The sequence below is a fragment of the Oncorhynchus keta genome, chromosome 14, assembly GCF_023373465.1.
Source record: "Oncorhynchus keta strain PuntledgeMale-10-30-2019 chromosome 14, Oket_V2, whole genome shotgun sequence".
Lineage (NCBI taxonomy): Eukaryota > Metazoa > Chordata > Actinopteri > Salmoniformes > Salmonidae > Oncorhynchus > Oncorhynchus keta.
Window position 1 is genome coordinate 26,468,163 of NC_068434.1, and position 19,509 is coordinate 26,487,671.

At 42.9% G+C, this 19,509-nt stretch overlaps 2 protein-coding genes across 2 annotated transcripts in view; one reads left to right on the plus strand and one right to left on the minus strand.

The window, feature by feature from the left end:
• Positions 1-1,951: 1,951 nt before the first annotated feature.
• LOC118393107 (leucine-rich repeat-containing protein 75B-like) lies at positions 1,952-19,022 on the minus strand. Its single transcript, XM_035785430.1, has 4 exons — positions 18,410-19,022; positions 13,430-13,558; positions 12,415-12,530; positions 1,952-4,468 (listed from the first exon to the last, which is right to left on the minus strand). Exons 1-4 carry the CDS (start codon positions 18,692-18,694, stop codon positions 3,880-3,882), a joined length of 1,119 nt encoding a protein of 372 aa, XP_035641323.1. The 5' UTR covers positions 18,695-19,022; the 3' UTR covers positions 1,952-3,879.
• LOC118393097 (glutathione hydrolase 1 proenzyme-like) overlaps positions 4,327-19,509 on the plus strand; it is a 32,023-nt gene continuing 16,840 nt past the window's right edge. Inside the window, exon 1 of the mRNA XM_035785407.2 lies at positions 4,327-5,808. Within this exon, the coding sequence (XP_035641300.2) occupies positions 5,801-5,808 (8 nt within the window). The 5' untranslated portion in view covers positions 4,327-5,800. The remainder of the gene's footprint in view (positions 5,809-19,509) is intronic.

Consider the following 19,509-nt stretch of genomic DNA (forward strand, 5'->3'; position numbering starts at 1 on the left):
GCTCTTTCCTGTATCAAGTTTTCTGAAGATGAGACTCCTCTTTTGTTTCTGTTTTGAGTGTCTGATTAGAGCAAGTGCTGTTGATACAAAATATGTTTACTTTAATACTGTAATTTAATCAGAATTCATTCTAATAAATATTTTGGTATGATTATCATTGCTGGTCCGGAAGTTATTAGAATAGTAATTGAAGTAAACAATAGATAAATGGCATCGCTGTAAGATTGAAGGGACTTCGATGGCAATTGTAGAAGCCATCATTGTGAATATACACTATATAGTATGTCAACACCCCTCCAAATGAGTGGATTTGGTTATTTCAGTCACAGCCATTGCTGACAGGTGTATAAAATTGAGCACACTGCCATGCAATCCCCATAGACAAACATAGGCAGTAGAATGGCCCGTACTGAAGAGCTCAGTGAAACGATGCCAACTTTCCAACAGGTCAGTTTGTCAAATTTCTGCCCTGCTAGAGCTGCCCCGGTCAACTCTAAGTGCTATTATTGTGAAGTGGAAATGTCTAGGAGCAAGAATGGCTCAGCCGCGAAGTGGTAGGCCACACAAGCTCACAGAACAGGACCGGCGAGTGCTGAATCGTGTATCGTGCAAAAATCTTCTGTCCTGGTCCGGCTAGGCCCCTTAGTTCCAGTGAAGGGAAATCTTAACACTACAGCATACAGTGACATTTTAGATGATTCTGTGCTTCCAACTTTGTGGTAATAGTTTGGGGAAGGCCCTTTCCTGTTTCAGCATGACAATGCCCCCGTGCTTAAAGCGAGGTCCATACAGAAAGGATTTGTCGAGATGGTGTGGAAGAACTCGACTGACCTGCACAGAGTCCTGACCTCAACCCCATCAAACACATTTGAGATGAATCAACCCCATATTAATGCCCATGATTTTGGAAGGAGATGTTCGATGAGCTGTGTCCACATACTTTTGGTCAGGGAGTGGAGCTATTAAACAGAAAATAAAGCATCACACAAAATGATCCTCCCCTTGATTTAGCAGAAGCAGGCTTAATTCTACAACCTATTCAAGTGTGCTTCCTCCTAAGTCATTATGCAAACAGTATTGCTCTATCAGACAAGAAGGATGGTAACGATCATCTTTGAATTTCAGATCAGTGCTAACTATTCACTGGACAAAGGAAGGGGATACAGCACAATGTATTTTATGACCTTTAAATACATTTTGTGATTCCCTTTTAAAAGAATACCCAGGAAGCCTTTAGTCATGAGCTCGGTGAACATAGTAGATACAGCAAATCTGCTCATGTCTTAAAATATTCGCAAACAAGCGAACTAAGACTTTCACATGTATGATGTTTGACTTGCTCTGTAAGCAAGACCCAATCTACAAGATGTGGTGTGGGCAATCCTTGACTGTTACAGTGTGTATGTCTGACCCAGATAGAACATGGCATTTGCGACCTGGGAGGTGTAACAGTCACACTGTGCTGTGACCTTATGGGAGCCACCTGGTGGAAATGCCACATTACCATCTGTGGCGGCAGGAACAAAAGGCCGGGGAGGAGAGGACCAGGGACAAGACCTTGTGACTGCCACCCTATCCCTGCCCCTGTGTTGCCCTGGTGCATGATGGGAGCTGAAGGTTTTTACTAATGGGATGCAACAACGCAGAAAACCACTCCACTGGCACACAGACACACAGTACACCCTCAACCCCAAAAACTCTAGCCTAGCCACCCACATCAATCACCTCTCAAGTGATTGCATAGCTGCTTTGTTGTTTACAGACACTTCTACACTTCCTCCTGCTGTTTGTGCCAATGACAGCGGCAGACGAGTCAAAACAACCCAAAGAGACAAACAATTAACTCATCACATTTTTGCCAGCAGTGTCATTCTTACATCACCTGCACCCCCACTCAAACACTCAATCATGACTTTAACATAGAAATTAAACTTAACTCGGGCTCTTGTGCCAACCTTATGCCAATCTTTACTCTTCTCTTTCTGTTACACTTCATCCTGCAAACAGTTGCTTAGAGTCACTGTTTTTATTGGCAGTAAAATGTAATTCTAAGTATGGCACCACATACAGATACAATGACCCAGAGTTGACAAATAGTATAACAATGACACACAATGCTAACATATACAGTGTGAGCAAAGTATTTTCCTACCATAGTCCCATAAAACCATCACAACACCTTTGATATTTTTTAAACATACACATATTGTACATGAAAAGTGATCTCCTGTGCTACATTTCAGTGTACATTTAATGTCAGTGAAATGGGGAACATTTGTTGCTAGCGGTATGCCATTAGTTTATTAATACCTTGCCCTTGTGTGTCCCCTAATTGTTCCAGCAGAGGTTAGAGTGCTCATTTTCACAATGAAATAACTACGATTAATAATACAAACAGTTACAACAGTAATCAGACATTATACAACAGCAAACACACATTAAACACCCTCACACATATTCAATCAGATGATACCAGTAGATTACATCCAGTTATTAAATTATTGTTAATGCATTGACTCTATTAATAGCAGTTTTGTTGAATGACCTTTATGTATATTATGGTGTCAGTGTGGTTAAGCTTCTGAAATATCATTGTGAAAAATCAATATTGATATTAGGATGAATTGGTAAAAAGCTTTATGCATCAATGAGAGAATGAAATGGATCTGAAGTCAAATCCATTTCTCACCTTTCTTAAAGTGCAATACAGCATGGAGCTCAGCTGTAGTTGGTAAACCCAACTGAACTATTATGTGCTATTTCATAGACCACCACTATCCAGCACTACACTCAGCCCACCCCACTGATTATCAGCCCTGGTAATAGCCTACAACTGATATGTAACAGTCATGTTTCTTCCACAATAAACAAACACACATATAAACAAACGCACATATAAATGTTAATAACGACATATTAGTACAAAGGGTGTCAGTATGTGATTCCATTTGGTACGTTCCTCACTACAAAGAGATGAATGAGTCCACCCTCGGGGCTTGTCTGCACTGTCATTCATCCCACATGTGTTCTAAAATGATAATGACTAAAACAGCCAAATACAGTGGTGAATCTCAGAGTTTTGGACAACAGCAAACAATCAGTCTATTGTTGAGTCCTACCTGTTGTCTTCTAAGATGGCTTTATTCACCAGCAGTGCACTAAAATAGCCTGTGGAAACACAACAGAGCCCTGTTTTGTGTCATCATTTACATCTAAGTAGGTATTCACAAGTGGACATTTCGAAAGGGAGGGGGGAGGGGGGGGGGCAAAAAGTCTTGACTTAGCAGTTTTGCCAGAATCACGTGACGGTTCGTCGGCTGTATAGTCTGTTGAACTTGTTTCATAGCCTTTGTTGAGAGATTAACAGAGAACACACAATGTGGAGCTAGGCCCTGCCTGCCAGGGATAGTCTCAGTGACAGTCCTGGTAGAGAACCTACTGCTTCCAAACCAACAGCAGCTCATTAGACCACCAGCGCTATGGCGCTCCTCCGTCAAGCCGTCTGATCCGAAGTCCTTGGGATTTGCTCCACAGCTGCTACTTTAAGAGGGCGAGAGAGAGAGCACCTTTTCCGAAATTCTTCTAGTCCACCTCCAATGAAACCGCACCTCGTTCCCAGGAGCACCATCCACCAACACAGTAAGTCACCAACATAATCAGTTACTGCAGTGGTCTTTGTGGATTAACTCATAGATGGTGAGAGATTAATTGGTGGCTGTGTTGGAACGATGGTCTCTGGAATGTGTGGCGCTAAACATCCCTCGTGCCACAATGGGTGACTGGGCTCATGGTGTAAAGGGCAACATGGGAAAGGTAGGAACTTGAAGCTGTGGGAAGGCCTTTCAAACAGCTGAACCGAGCCAGGGGGACTTCAACTCATCACCTCTCACAGTAGTGTAGTGTGAAGTCCTTTGAAATCTTTTTCCCCCCTATAGCCCATGGCTCCAGCTCGTCTTCATCTTCCTCCCCCTCCTCTTCCCCTGCCTCCTCCTCCTCGTAGTGGCTGGGTTCCTCAATGGAGGTCTCCATGTGGTAGCAGTAGGGTTGGCCCTCTGTGTACTCATAGATGGTGGGCAAGCTGCTCTTCAGGCTGCAGCGGCGTCGCAGGGCCACTAACAGGGGCTGGGGCATGGTGAAAATGTCAAAGTTGTTGCCCAGATCAATCCAAGCCAGGCTGGAGAACTTCTTTGGGTCTTTCAGGATCTCAGTCAAGTCTTTGACTATGGCCAGGGTCAGCCGGTTGCCGTTGAGGGCCAGGGTGTTGAGTTTGGGCAGAGACCCCAGGACCGGTAGCAGGACACGGAGGTTCTCATCTTGGAGCTCAGTGAAACTGATATCCACAGCCACCACTGCATCCCCACTGTTCTGAAGGTAGAAGGCCACGTGGCGAACATCTCGACTGGAGAGAGGTATGCCAGACAAGTCAACTGTGTCAGTGGATACTTTTCTCTGCAGGGTTGTCTTGAGACTGTAAAGAAAAAAAGTGTTGGATATTGACCATTATTTGAGACATTCTTGGATATGAAAGTACAAACGCTCAGTTAAGATATCTCCGAGCTTACACTCTTAGAAAAAAGGGTTCCAAAAGGGTTCTTTGGCTGTCCCCATAGGATAACCATTTTTGGTTCCAGGTGTAAGCCTCTGTGGAAATGGTTCTACATGGAACCCAAAGGGCTCTACCTGGAACCAAAAAGGTTTGTTCAAAGGGTTCTCCTACGGGGACAGCCAAAGAACCCTTTGAGGTTTTAGATAGCACCTTTTTTTAATGAATGAGGGAAATAGAGGGGCTGAGTACTGATATTTTGGTCTTAACTGTACCATCTAAGTGTGTAAGCAGGGAACATGGCATTGTGTCATATTGTGTTTCCTGTGATGTGTAAAAGAGGGAGGTTGGGCATGCTTGGAGAGGAAGGCTGATATAGATTCTGCAGCATGAGGATTTAGCAGTGTACACAGTGATGGTCCAAAACATCCGAAACATCCAAGCTCCTCATTCAGAGAATGAAAAGCTTTGACTTCCTTATTACCAAGAGCCAAAAACACTCACCATCTGATTATATGACACTTCATTTGAAAGCCAAACCAACCTGTTTTAATGACTGAAACAAGAAAATATCTAGACAGACAAACGGCAGAAAAATTAGTTATAGATTTGGGATTGTGGCAACAGGAGAGGGTGGCAGAAATATTTGATTGATAAAAATATTTAACACTTTAAGCCATCAAAGAGAAAACATGGAATTAACAGATTTGACCAGCGTAGAAAATGCATGGGAGCCTGTCAAGGCAGCTGAGGCATGGGAGCATGTCGAGCCAGCTGAGGCATGGGAATCCAACAAACCAGCTGAGGCCTCCCAGGTAGCTTCGGTTCTGACACCCGGACCTGTCGTCACCTACAAAAAACTACAAAAAACACTACCTGATGCTTCCCTTTGGTGAGGCGTTATTCCGTAACGATGTGCGCTGAGAGTCGGGAAGCAAGTTCAGGGAGTAAGTGTTTTAATAAATAAACGTAACATATTACAAAACAAGAAAACACGAACAACGCACAGACATGACACAGAAACAATGATGCCTGGGGAAGGAACCAACAAGGGTGACATATATAGGGCAGATAATCAAGGAGGTGATGGAGATCAGGTGAGTGTCATAATGCGCTGATGCTAATGATAGTGACAGGTGTGCGCTAGAACGAGCAGCCTGGTGACCTAGAGGCCGGAGAGGGAGCACACATGACAACATTGGGTTGTTATTTTACCTGAAATGCACAAGGGCTTCTACTCTGACAATTAATCCACAGATGAAACGGTAAACCGAATTTGTTTCTCCTCATCTCTCCTTCCTCCAGGCTTCTTTGGTAGCTTTTCTTCTTTGGACTCTATATGGTGGTTGGCAATCAACTTCTAAGTGACCCCAGTCTTCATTTCTCAGAACAAGAATAGACTGACGAGTTTCAGAAGAAAGTTCTTTGTTTCTGGACATTTTGAGCCTGTAATCGAATCCACAAATGCTGACGCTCCAGATACTCACCTTGTCTAAAGAAGGCCAGTTTTAGTGCTTCTTTAATTAGCACAACAGTTTTCAGCTGTGCTAACATAATTGAAAAAGGGTTTTCTAATGATCAATTTGCCTTTTAAAATGATAAACTTGGATTAGCTAACACAATGTGCCATTAGAACACAAGAGTGATGGTTGCTGATAATGGGCCTCTGTACGCCTATGTAGATATTCCATTTAAAAAATCAGCCGTTTCAGGCTACAATAGTCATTTACAACATTAACAAAGTCTACACTGTACTGATCAATTTTATTTTAATGGACAAAAAATGTGCTTTTCTTTCAAAACAAGGACATTTCTAAGTGACCCCAAACTTTTGAACGGTAGTGTATGCTACTAAAAACCAATGAGAAGATGAGAGAGGACGGACTTGCAGCGTGTTGAGCATCACAAATAGACCCAGATTCTATTTCAGCACCTGGCCACGCAGACGCTCGCAAGCAGTGTGTGTGCAATGATTGAATAACATGTATGTGTAAATTTATTTTGCAACGTTCGCTCAAGCAACGTGTCCGGTCTGGTCAGCATGTAAGTTGTGTTGCTTCAGTGGACAGAACAACTTCTCTGTGAAAGGCAGGTGTGGGTTCCATTTGATGTGATGTGGAAATTGAATACATTCAACATGTGACTGAGAAGCAAAACCTTAAGGCTGGATATCTGTTTCAGTGCATGACCTCACATCATGAGCCTATCAGAGAAAAATCCTCATGCCCTTTGAAAGATGACATTTGTGTGATCTTGGTGTCCACAGACGCTTAGATTTGTATTAAAGGCATTGCACCTTGATGTTGCTTTAGTGCTGACTTTCAGGAATTGGAATAGCATGGCAATGGCTCATTCTAGGCAATAAGGAAGAGAGCCCATTGATCTAATGCACTGTTCTGCTTCATACAATCACAATACAATTGTACACTGCATTCAGAAATTATTCAGACCCCTTGACTTTTTCCACATTTTGTTGCGTTACAGCCTTATTCTAAATGTATTACATTGTTTTCTCCCCTCATCAATCTACACACAATACCCCATAATCACAAAACAACAAAACCTTTTTTTGAACATTTTGCAAATGTATAAAACATTTAAAAAATATGGAAATATCATATTTACATAAGTATTCAGACCCTTTACTCAGTACTTTGCTGAAGCACCTTTGGCAGTGATTACAGGCTCGAGCCTTCTTGGGTATGACTCTGCAAGCTTGGCACACCTGTATTTGGGGAGTTTCTCCCATTATTCTCTGCAGATCCTCTCAAGCTCTGTCAGGTTGGATGGGGAGCATCACTGCACAGCTATTTTCAGGTCTCTCCAGAAATTTTAGATCGGGTTCAAGTCCGGGCTCTGCCTGGGCCACTCAAGGACATTGTCCCGAAGCCACTCCTGCGTTGTCTTGGCTGTGTGCTTTGGGTCGTTGTCCTGTTGGAAGGTGAACCTTCACCCCCCCAGTCTGAGGTTCTGAGCACTTTTTTTAATCAAGTATCTCTCTGTACTTTGCTCTGTTCATCTTTCCCTCGATCCTGACTAGTCTCTCAGTCCCTGCCGCTGCAAAACATCCCCAAAGAATGATGCTGCCACCACCATGGAGCTCTGTCAGAGTGACCATTGGGCTCTTGGTCACCTCCCTGACCAAGGCACTTCTCCCCCAATTGCTCAGTTTGGCCAGGCGGCCAGCTCTAGGAAGAGTCTTGGTGGTTCCAAACGTCTTCCATTTAAGAATGATAGAGGCCACTGTGTTCTTGGAGACCGTCAATTCTGCAAAAATGTTTTGGTACCCTTGCCCAGATCTGTGTCTCGATATATTCCTGTCTCTGAGCTCTACGGACAATTCCTTTGACCTCATAGCTTGTTGTTTTGCTCTGACATGCACTGTCAACTGTGGGACCTTATATAGACAGGGTGTGCCTTTCCAAATCATGTCCAATCAATTGAATTTACCACAGGTGGACTCCAATCAAGTTGTAGAAACATCTCAATTTCGAGTCTCATAGCAAAGGGCCTGAATACTTATGTAAATAAAGTATCTGTTTTTTAAATTTTTAATACATTTGCAAACATTTCAAAAAAGCTGTTTTTGCTTTGTCATTATGGGGTATTGTGAGTGGATTGATGAGGATTTTTTTTAAATGTTATTATTTTTAATTTGTTTATTCAATCCATTTTAGATTAAGGCTGTAATTTAAAACATCTACAGCAGTGGTTCTCAATCATGGTCCTGGGGATCCAAAGGGGTGCACATTTTCGGTTTTGCCCTATCACTACACACCTGATTCAAATCATCAAAGCCTTTTGATGAGTTGATCATTTTAATCAGCTGTGCTTTGAATCCAACGTATGGACCACATCGAACGTACGCACCACACCTCTGCAACGCAATGCTGCAAGGCAAACACAGCGTTTCATTGGAAATGAATGTAATTCTGGTGTGCCAAAATGCAACTACGCTGTCGGTGTATTCGAAGCGTAAAACTTTGCACATACACTGCTGCCATCTAGTGGCCAAAATCTAAATTGCATCTGTGCTGGAATAATACATTATGGCCTTTCACTTGCATTTCAAAGATGATGGAATATCTCTTACCAGATCTAATGTGTTATATTCTCCTACATTAATTTCACATTTCCAAAAACTTAAAAGCATTTCCTTTCAAATGGTATCAAGAATATGCATATCCTTGCTTCAGGTCCAGAGATACAGACAGTTAGATTTTAGGCGAAAATTAATAAAAGTGTCCGATCCTTAACAAAATGTTGAAAAAGGGCATTTTACGTATAGAGAGATGCTATAATGTATTGACATTTATTCACACCAGGCTTTATATTGCACAGTATAGTGTCTATATGATGTACTGTGGAAGCAATGTGTGATGATGAGCAACATAAACTTCATCTGCGCATTCCCTGCTCCTCATACACTGTGAGGAGTATACTGTGCTCTGGAAACAAGAAAAGAAACGTCTCAGTCCCTGAATAAAGAGTGTCTCTCTCTCTCTCATTTATGGCCTTTTTAAAGGAATCAATATTGTGGCCATTAAATCCAGAGGAATTTCTTATGAGGGTTTGAGGGTCACTGTAAATTAGAAGGCTCATTGTTGAAAAAACACAAAAGTACTGTTTTTAATTACCTGGGCATGTTAATCTGCTAAATATATTGACTGTCAAAATGAAGAGCCCCTACAGAGACAGATTTCTGCTATACACTATAGTTGAGAATAATTTCTTCAAGGAGACCATTTTCTCCACATATCTCCCCTGGGCTACTGCACAGCTCACATAATTTTGTTTTTGCAAAGTCATTAATGTTTAAAGCACCACTCTCTATTATTCATCTGTTCATCTCCTGTCTGGACTACTGCAAGACACTGTTGGCTGGGCTCCCCGCCTGGTGTTCAACCTTTCCAAGTTCTCCCATGTCACCCTGCTCCTCTGCACACTCCACTGGCTTCCAGTCAAAGTTCACATCCACTACAAGACCATGGTACTTGCGTATGAGAAGCAAAAGGAACTGCCCCTCCCTACATTTAGGCACTGCTCAAACCCTACACCCCAACCCAAGTACTCTGTTCTACCACCTCTGGTCTCTGGGCTCTCCCACCCTACGAGAGGGCAACTCCTGCTCAGCCTGGACTCTGCTGTACGAGCTTCCCCTAATTCTAGGACAGTAGAGTCCCTACCCATTTTCCAAAAACATCTGAAACCCAACATCTTCAGAGTATCTTAAATAATCCCACAGCACCCCCGTCCTCCCCCCAAAACAACTTGCCTTTCGTTAACTAACACTTGCACCTGTATTTTCCCCATACTAGCACTGACTTTGCTGATAGCTACTTTATTGAGGAAAAAGTTACTTATTATGACTGAGTTATGTGGTTGTCCCACCTAGCTATCTTGAATGCACTAACTGTAAGTCGCTCTGGATAAAGAACATCTGCTACATGACTAAAATGTCAAAGTTCCCTTCACAGCCACAGAAAAACTGTGGGACAGGAGCAGAACGTCATGTCGAGCCAGACTGATCAGTCAGGTTACCGCTCCTTATTGCCCCTTCTTCACCCCAGGGGTCTGCTGCACTACTGCAGGCTGGCTGCAGGTCTGACATTTCAACATGACAGACAGAGAGGAAGTGGCCATGCAAGGTTGCCAACTGTCATAATCCTCAGCTGTCTCCTGTGTGTACAGGGGCCCTGTGGATTGACCCGCCATGTTATGATGTGCCTCAGATATACTAAGCCTGTATCCTCATTAATCTCATATACAGTAGTATACAAATAAATCAAATCAAAGTTTATTTGTCTCATGCGCCGAATACAACAGGTATTACAGTGAAATGCTTACTTACAGGCTCTAACCAATAGTGCAAAAAGGTATTAGGTGAACAATAGGTAAGTAAAAGAAATAAAAACAACAGAAAAAAAGACAGTGAAAAATAGTAGCGAGGCTATATACAGTAGAGAGGCAATAAAAGTGGCTAGGCTACATACAGAAACCGGTTAGTCAGGCTGATTGAGGTAGTATGTACATGTAGATATGGTTAAAGTGACTATGCATATATGATGAACAGAGAGTAGCAGTAGCATAAAAGAGGGGTTGGAGGGTGGTGGGACACAATGCAGATAGCCCGGTTAGCCAATGTGCGGGAGCACTGGTTGGTTGGGCCAATTGAGGTAGTATGTACAGTACATGAATGTATAGATAAAGTGACTACGCATATATGATAAATAAAGAGTATGTCTAAACCTATGAAGAGGAATTTGCAAATTAGCCAGGAGAGAAAAACCTTGTTTTAAACAGAATATGCCATGAAAGATCTGTGGATGTAGCTATAGCAGTTAAATGTATTGTGATGAGACTTTATAGTTGGTAGTTGTTATGCATTTGTTTAGCAGGGTGGTATAGCTGCCTATCTGTGTGAATTGCATAGCATTCGATTTGTGACTGCTTGTGCAGTAACTCCTATCACAGGTCGTTCTGCCCCTGAGCAGGCAGATAACCCACTGTTCTGAGGCCGTCATTGAAAATAAGAATTTGTTCTTAACTTAAAAACAGTTGAATCAGCAAGGAAGAATTGCAGTCTGGTATAGTAGTGAGAAATGTAAAAAGTTATACTCAAGTAAAATGAGCTCGACAGATAACATTCAAGAATATTTGAGCAGAAACCCTTTATTTTGTGATTTTCTCCAACTCAACTAACTTTGAATAGGGGAACACCTCAGAAAGTGCCATTTGAGTGTTGAATACGGGCGAGTGTAGTTTCCCTAGAGCGGAACATAACAAGCAATGGGGGGTGATGACTAATGTTTGTCCTGCTGTTTGCCTCAGACTGTGTGAGACAGTCGCTCTCTGCAGGTTTTATGGAGACAGCTGAATGAATCAGTGAAAATAACCACCTCATCTACAAGTTCAACATGGGAACACGTCCTCTCACACTAAGATTCGGTCAGTGAGTCAGTCTCAACATAATCTAATGTCTCTCCTAAATCAGGGGGACATCAATGTCTGCAGGTGCATAAAAGCCTTGCTTGAGTTCAACTGTACATTAGTTGAGCAGCAAGACAAGGAGATATTGGAATCAATGTCTTGTTTCACTTGATCCTCATGTTACTATCATTTTGATACTTACTCGTTATTCTCTGTCTTTTCATGCTGTTACCTCAGACTGAAGCACAATGAGAACAACTCATCAGATCGTGTTCTCTTCTGCTTATTTTCTATTCATTTAGAAAATGGATTGTTTCCACTGTCAATCCATCTTTAAAAATTCAAAATTAGCAATTGCTGGAACAAGTGTAGTCATATCCTGCTTTTTTCGTGTATAGAATGACTAAATACCTAGATACAGAAGCAATTGTCAATTAATTTGCCACCTATTTCCATATGAATTATTTGCACATTAATGCAGTATGATGACAAGAAAAGTGATTGATATAAATAACCTGTTTTCATCTAAGGTGCCAATGGATTTTATTTTTATACAACCCCTCTATTTCCTCCCAACCAAACTGACCACTTTTGTAGTCTGTATGGAGACAGCCTGTTCTGAGTCAAAGAGGACTGAAACCATCGCACAATTCATTCCTGTGGTGACAGCAGCACCACACAGAGGAATGACTGACACTTCTAGTTGCATCTATGGTCGTGCCCTAACAGTCCAGAGGCCGCTGTGTCCCAGCCCTAGTGAATGTCAGCCAAACCCACTCAAAACCCACTTAGATGATGTCTAGGGTGGTGGTCAGAGGTCTGGGTGTGGCACTGGCACCATTTCAAATGGCGGTGTTCAAATTTGGGCAGTTTGGGGAGTCAGGGTTCATGGAGCAGTGGCTCAATGTGTAAAAGACTTATGGCGAGACGGAGGGGCTCACCAGGCCTGGGACTTCCGTCTGGACATGCTCTGTCTGAGCCACTTGGAGTGAGGGGTCAGGTGGTAGATCAGCTGTCTGCAAATCTTATCTGACGACTTGATGGTGTCAGCATCCTTCTGGGGGTAGATAAATCACCCAAAACACAGAATGAAAAGTCAAGTACAACAACAAAATAATAGCCTGTTTTTAGTTTAGTTCCAAATATGGTTGTCACTCTTTGAGACCACATGAAGTATAAACAAAACACAGCAAGTATAAACAAAACACAGCAAGTATAAACAAAACACAGCAAGTATAAGCAAAAAACAGTACATTATGTAACTGCTACATCTTTGAGAAACATTCTACCAGAGCATTATTGATTGAAATACAGCTTTAGATCATGAAAGGACATTTTCAGCTCAGTGTTTCTTTATACTTAAACAATTGTTAATCTCTGTCATTCTAGACCATTCAAAACAACTGGAACAGGGTTCTGTTATTGAATGCTACATTAAGACTGTTGCCTTGAGCTGTTCCTGAGCAAAACACAATTTAGGTGCCTTGATGGAGCAAAGTAAAAGTAATCAAAGGCTGTGTGCAACAGTGTGGAAAACAGGAGGGACGGTGAGGAAATAAAGATGCTATTTCTATTCATTGTCTGTTATGTAAAGTCGGTTACTTTCGGCATCGCCATCCCATTTCAACATCATTTGCCATCATGTGTAAATGTTGCATAGCTGAGAGATTATTCTATCATTGTTTTATCAATATTTTTATGTCAACAACATCCAGTTGGTAATAGCACACAGACATTATTATAGGACCAATCAATGTGAAGCCAAACCATGAGGAGAAGCAGAAGCAGAGGAGAAGCAGTTGCAAGACAATGTGGAAGACCTTCCCCCATAATGATTGTATTGTAACAGCATTTCATTCTATTCATGACTCGTTCTCTTGACGTCTTGATTTCTGGGAGCTTGATTCCAAGCCAAGCAGACAATACGCCATGAGATGAGTGTTGTGGAGAGCTTACCTTCTTGGGACACTGCATCTCACGAGCCAGGCTGAGCAACAACTCATGGGAGATAGGGTCCACCAGGTTGAGAAAAGCAGCGTTCTTATATAAGATGTCATTGAGGGATGTGCCTTCCAAGCCCAGATCCTGACAAATCAGACAAGAAGAGATAGTATAACTCAAAGAGCCATAAAGCCACATTTATCGCTTTTTGTATTTCATGAAAACAATGAATTGTGTAAAGACAGCAGCATTATCACAGACACACCCGACTGGTAGGCTATATTGTGAAATGAAATATGATCAAATCGACGCATCTGCTTTAATGACATTAAACAATATATGGTATAAAGTGGGTATTGAGTGTCACGTTCTGACCTTAGTTCTTATGTCTTTGTTTTAGTATGGTCAGGGCGTGAGTTGAGTGGGTTGTCTATGTTCGTTTTTCTATGTTGGGTTTTGCGTTTGGCCTGGTATGGTTCTCAATCAGAGGCAGGTGTCGGGAGGAGGAGAGGAGGGAGGAGGGAGATTCTCATTGGAGGAGATTCTGGACGGAGAAGGACCCTGGGCACAGGCTGGGGAATATCGCCGCCCCAAGGCAGAGCTGGAGGCAGCGAAAGCTGAGCGGCGGTGGTATGAGGAGGCAGCACGGCAGCGCGGCTGGGACGAGAGGCAGCCCCAAAAATGTATTGGGGGGAGGCATACGGGGAGTGTGGCTAAGTCAGGTAGGAGACCTGAGCCAAACACCCCGTGCTTACCATGGAGAGAGGTGGACCGGGCAGGCACCGTGTTATGCCGTGAGGCGCACGGTGCCCCCGGTGCACAGGCATAGCCCGGTGCGTTACATCGCAGCGCCTCGTATCGGCCGGGCTAGAGTGGGCATCGAGCCAGGTGCCATGAATTCGGCTCAGCGCATCTGGTCTCCAGTGCGTCTCCTTGGGCCGGGGTACATGGCACCAGCCCTACGCACGGTGTCCCCGGTTCGCCAGCACAGCCCAGTGCGGTCTGTTCCACCTCGCCGCACTGGCCTGGTGACAGGGAGTATCCAGCCAGGTAGGGTTGTGCAGGCTCGGTGCTCGAGACCTCCAGTGCGCCTCCACGGTCCGATCTATCCGGTGCCTCCTCCACGCGTCAGTCAGGAGCTGCCAGAGCCGCCCGTCAGTCAGGAGCTGCCAGAGCCGTCCATCAGCCAGGAGCTGCCAGAATCGGCGTCACTCCGGCGCTGTCGGAGTCGCCCTTCACGTCGGAGCTGCCAGAGTCTCCCGCCTGTCCAGTGTTGCCGGAATCTCCAGTCCATTCAGGACCCGTTGCTAGGGTCCCCAGTCTGAGGTTGGCGGCGAGGATCACCACTCGAAAGGCGCCACGGAGGCAGGTTAAGAAGCGGGTAATGACTATGATGGAGTGGGGTCCACGTCCCGCGCCAGAGCCACCACCGTGGACAGACACCCACCCAGACCCTCCCCTATAAGTTCAGGTTTTGCGGCCAGAGTCCACACCTATTTGTGGGGTGCTGTCACGTTCTGACCTTAGTTCTTTTGTTATGTCTTTGGTTTCAGTATGGTCAGGGCGTGAGTTTGGTGGGTTGTCTATGTTCGTTTTTCTATGTTGGGTTTTGTGTTTGGCCTGGTATGGAGGCAGGTGTCGTTCGTTGTCTCTGATTGAGAATCATACTCAGGTAGCCTTTTCCCACCTGTGTTTTGTGGGTGATTATTTTCGGTTTTAGTGTTTGCACCATTCGGGTGTAACGGTTCTCTTCTTCCTCTTCCTCTGAAGAAGAGGTGTAGCAGGGATTGGACCAAGACGCAGCGTAGTTATGATTCATGTTTTTTTTAAGAACAAAACTATACATGAACAGACTACAAAAACAAGAAACATGAAAACCTGAAACAGTCCCGTGTGGTACAAACACTGACACAGGAGACAACCACCCACAAAACCCAACACAAAACAGGCTACCTAAATAGGGTTCCCAATCAGAGACAATGACTAACACCAGCCTCTGATTGAGAACCATATCAGGCCAAACATAGAAATAGACAAACCAGACACACAACATAGAATGCCCACCCAGCTCACGTCCTGACCAACACTAAAACAAGAAAAACACACAAGAACGATGGTCAGAACGTGACATCGGGACTGTTTCGGTTTTCATTTTGTTTCTCTTGTTCTTTTTGTATTCTGTATTCATTCTCATTAAATTACATTATGGATACATACCACGCTGCATTTTGGTCCTTCGATCCTTCCTACTACTCCTCCTCAGAAGTGGAAGAAGAAAGCTGTTACATTGAAACTTCCCAGAGATAATAATGTTGATGCTACTGTAGATTGGACACAGATAGGCACATTTTTTAGTTTTTGTTAAAAAATATGAATTTAAGGGGGCGAAGGCTTTCATCTGAAGAGAGCTCTACCTGAATACTTTAATGTGCTTAATGTGCCTTGCTCCAGGCAGAAGCATTTCTTGTGGGATATCCACCCACACCTCAGTGATTTGGAGTTGCAAAGAGCTTTAGCGTACCACAGTATTGCACACCCTGTATCTCTAACTTTAGCACTAACTGGTGTCCTTATGATAAATCCTGCAGTATATGAGAGTTCAATAAACATTCAATGATGGATGAGCATTTGCTTCTTCTTTTGATGTTTAATGAAGCCTTTTGTTGAGGCCTGCCATTGTGCAATACATTCTAAACATTCATCTAAAAACAACTTATCCATGAATGGTGCAGGCAATTTCTTTTAGGGCAGACTGACACGAAAGAGTTGCTACATGACAGGTAAAGTTAAAGGCATTTGAGTGAGAATGCTGCCCGTAACAAGCTACAAATCAGAGCCCACTGGATTAAAAGATTTGCATACACCTTTTAAGGCGTGAATTAAGAATTAAGTAAGGAGAGAAGAAATGGAACAGAAAAGGACTATTTTCACAGGCTGAATACGATAGCTGTCATGAGCCTCAGTTCTACAAAGGCTTAATTAGCCTGCATATGTGAGGGGTAGAGATGGATGTGCACATACAGCGAGATATGAGAGACAGGGAGGATGGACACACACACACACACAAACACACAACAAAAGGCCTTGATTGCAAAGGACAGTTTTGTTTCGTTTGTCCACATCTGATCATCTCAGAGGCATTAAAACATGATCAATACAGAAGTAACCACACCAGATCTGAAGCAACGAGGAGTCTTTTTAAATGGGATGTTGTGAAGAATAGACTTTACCACTTTACTGCACATGCAACATGATGAACTCAGTTGCCTATACACGTACATGTTCATTCAGTTGTTACAGTACCTCTAACCTAACCATAGCTCGCCCGTTAACTCTACAGTGGATGATGGATCACCTATTTTAATTAAGTTACAAACCAGAATGTAATTTTTGAGACCCGTCTCCATTTGCAACAGCCTGAATGCTGATAATGTGAGGCGTATTCAATCAAAACAGGGTCCCCTGTGATGTGGCTGTCATGCCGTTTTGGCCCCCCGGGTTATCTCTGTGCCTTGATTAAGGATCTTCTACGCTCTCCTCTGTCAAGTCCTCAGCGTAATTAACTACAGATTGGACAACGTCTGATAGAGAGAGGGGCTTACGCTTGAGCTAAAAAAAACAGGTCTATCACAGATACTGTTACAGCGCATCAACAGTCTTATTGTCATGCCCTCGGTATTGTTATAGAAATTACTATTTTCAGCTGATAACATGTTTTGCAATCTTGATCATTCCTTAGAAACATGATGCGTAGATTGCGAATAAATAGAGCAAAATCCAAACTTGACACAATGGTTTCTGCTTGGGGATTTTCAAGCCATCATGCATTCCTGTGTCTTAGTGTGCTACTAACCATGACTAAGCATGTTGTGTAGCAATCATTACCAATTCGATGGTCCAATTAAATGTATACAAATACTATGTCAATGCTACCTTCTATATTTGAGCTATGTGAATTTACATATAAATATCTCCTGTATAGCTGAGGCAGAACATGAATTGATCCATATGTAAATGATGTGATTTTCTGTATTTCTGGAACCATAGACGGTTCATTCTCCTGCTATAACTGCCGAGGTCCATTACAGAGAATGGTCTGGCAGCAAGATGCAGTGGCAAATGAACTAACCTTATTATCAGACATTTAAGGACAAAACACAAACAAAATAGGCTTGAATTCAATTGGTAAAAATCAGGTTTTCCTACAGATGTCAATACTAAGCATATTACATTATCATTACATGTGTGGAATGGCACAAGATAATGTAGAGAAATAGGAACATTTTGTTAATAAAAAAATACTTCTACAGACAGTGACACAGTCCCATGTGACACCACTGCTGTTGCACTTAGCATTGCCTATTCATGAGAATATATGCCAGATTCACTGGCAAAGTCACTCTAAACTGGTATGGCATCCTGTTTCTGCTATTATTAGAAAATCTGAAAAAGGGCATGCACTCAGACAAATCTGTGCAATATGTTATGTATATCATATTGTGAATAGTAACTGTGATAGTTATTTGAAATAGCAGCAGCACCTGCATACTATGGTTTATAGCGGTGCCAAGGAAATTACCAGATGCCAGAGCTGACAGTGAGAGTGGTGGGCGGGCCTAATAGTTTACAAACACCTCCTTCCATAACGGGTCAATAGGAGGAACACCTGTGGCACTGTGTTGGCAGGTACTTAAAATTGAGGTGAAATAATGTAGCACGCATACAAAATGTGTAATATTCTGACTCATCCACGACAGTCTAAATTATGCTCGCTACATATGGGGCAATGTATATGTTTGAAATATTAAAATCAACATTGTTAGGATGGGATTGACCAAACATATGATGATGATCAGCAGCGCACACTAGTGATGACAGCTATTTGTCATGACAGCAGATCGATGCAGGCAACGTCAGCCTACTGTGCGCAATCATGCTTGATTCGTGTGCAATAATTCCAATTAAATGTATGTAGATACTGTAGTGTGTCCTTACCTTCCTCAATAGTTTGAGCACGTCGGTTGCCTGATCTATCCTGCGATCACGGAGCAGCTTTTGTATGTCTCGGATCCATGCCACTCGCCTCACGTAGGGACTGTGGTTGGACCTTCGCAGCATCCCCGGCAGTTTGTCTGATTTCAGAATCATTGTAAAAAGAAAGTCGCCGCTGCCTCGACTTCCACCTCTGTCGCTTTCTCCTGTGCTGTCAAGATGCTTGCGACGCCTTTTCGTAAAATTCTCATTGTCCAGACTACTCTGTCTGCTTAATCTAGAACCCATATTTCAGTATTTATATCAACAGTAGCCTATTTTACAATTGTATAATTGCACTACATTAATATCTAGAAATATAATTATTACTCAGTTCAATAGCCCATATATTATCTGTAGTCTGTATTGTCGTTGTCAGACGACAACCTCCAATACAGAGAGCAACAGAACAATATTCCTGATTTACCGGATATTTAATGACTGTCTGTTGCGCGCATGACACATTTACGAGGACAGACGAATGCTCTGTTTATGTTTTGATCTCTGATGGTCTACGTGTGCCAGCTTGGTCAGGCGGTGGATGCTCTTCTTGTCATTCCCTGCCTGTCCCTTTACGCTGTTGTTTAGGTTTGTGCTGTGTTGCACAGTAGACACCAGACTCGTGGCGCGCATAACCAATCAGAGCCCTCTTGTGGCATTGCACGTTGCACGAAGTTACGACACGCCCTTCTCAATTTCAATTTAGAAAGGTTTACATCTGCAGGGCAGCAGAGTACACAGCATTTATTATTGTACACCTATTGTAAATGTGTCTATAACTTTACAACCTTAATTTACTGTGACACTTGAACCGTATTTCTATACAACCTATTACAGCAATCACATGGATGGTAGTTTGCGTTGGCTATTTTAGCATGTAAATCTTGGTTGGACAAACAAACAAAAATTGTGGGATGTATGCCAGCAAAGCCACTACACAACACAACACTAAACAATGAATTCATTGAACTATAACGGTCAAAACGGTGCCCACAAACTTTTAGGGCCTACACAAAGCTGTCCCAACAGTAGAGTCCCAACACCTTACCACTGCTACGCCTGGC

Bases quoted from the DNA above. Each gene is read 5' to 3' on its own strand.
- LOC118393107 (XM_035785430.1), bottom strand. From the start codon at position 18,694: ATGGGTTCTAGATTAAGCAGACAGAGTAGTCTGGACAATGAGAATTTT. The intron at 13,559-18,409 runs GTAAGGACACAC...CTGATTTGTCAG, and splicing joins TGCTCAAACTATTGAGGAAG to GATCTGGGCTTGGAAGGCAC. The intron at 4,469-12,414 runs GTGAGCCCCTCC...TTTTCTTTACAG, and splicing joins AGACGGAAGTCCCAGGCCTG to TCTCAAGACAACCCTGCAGA.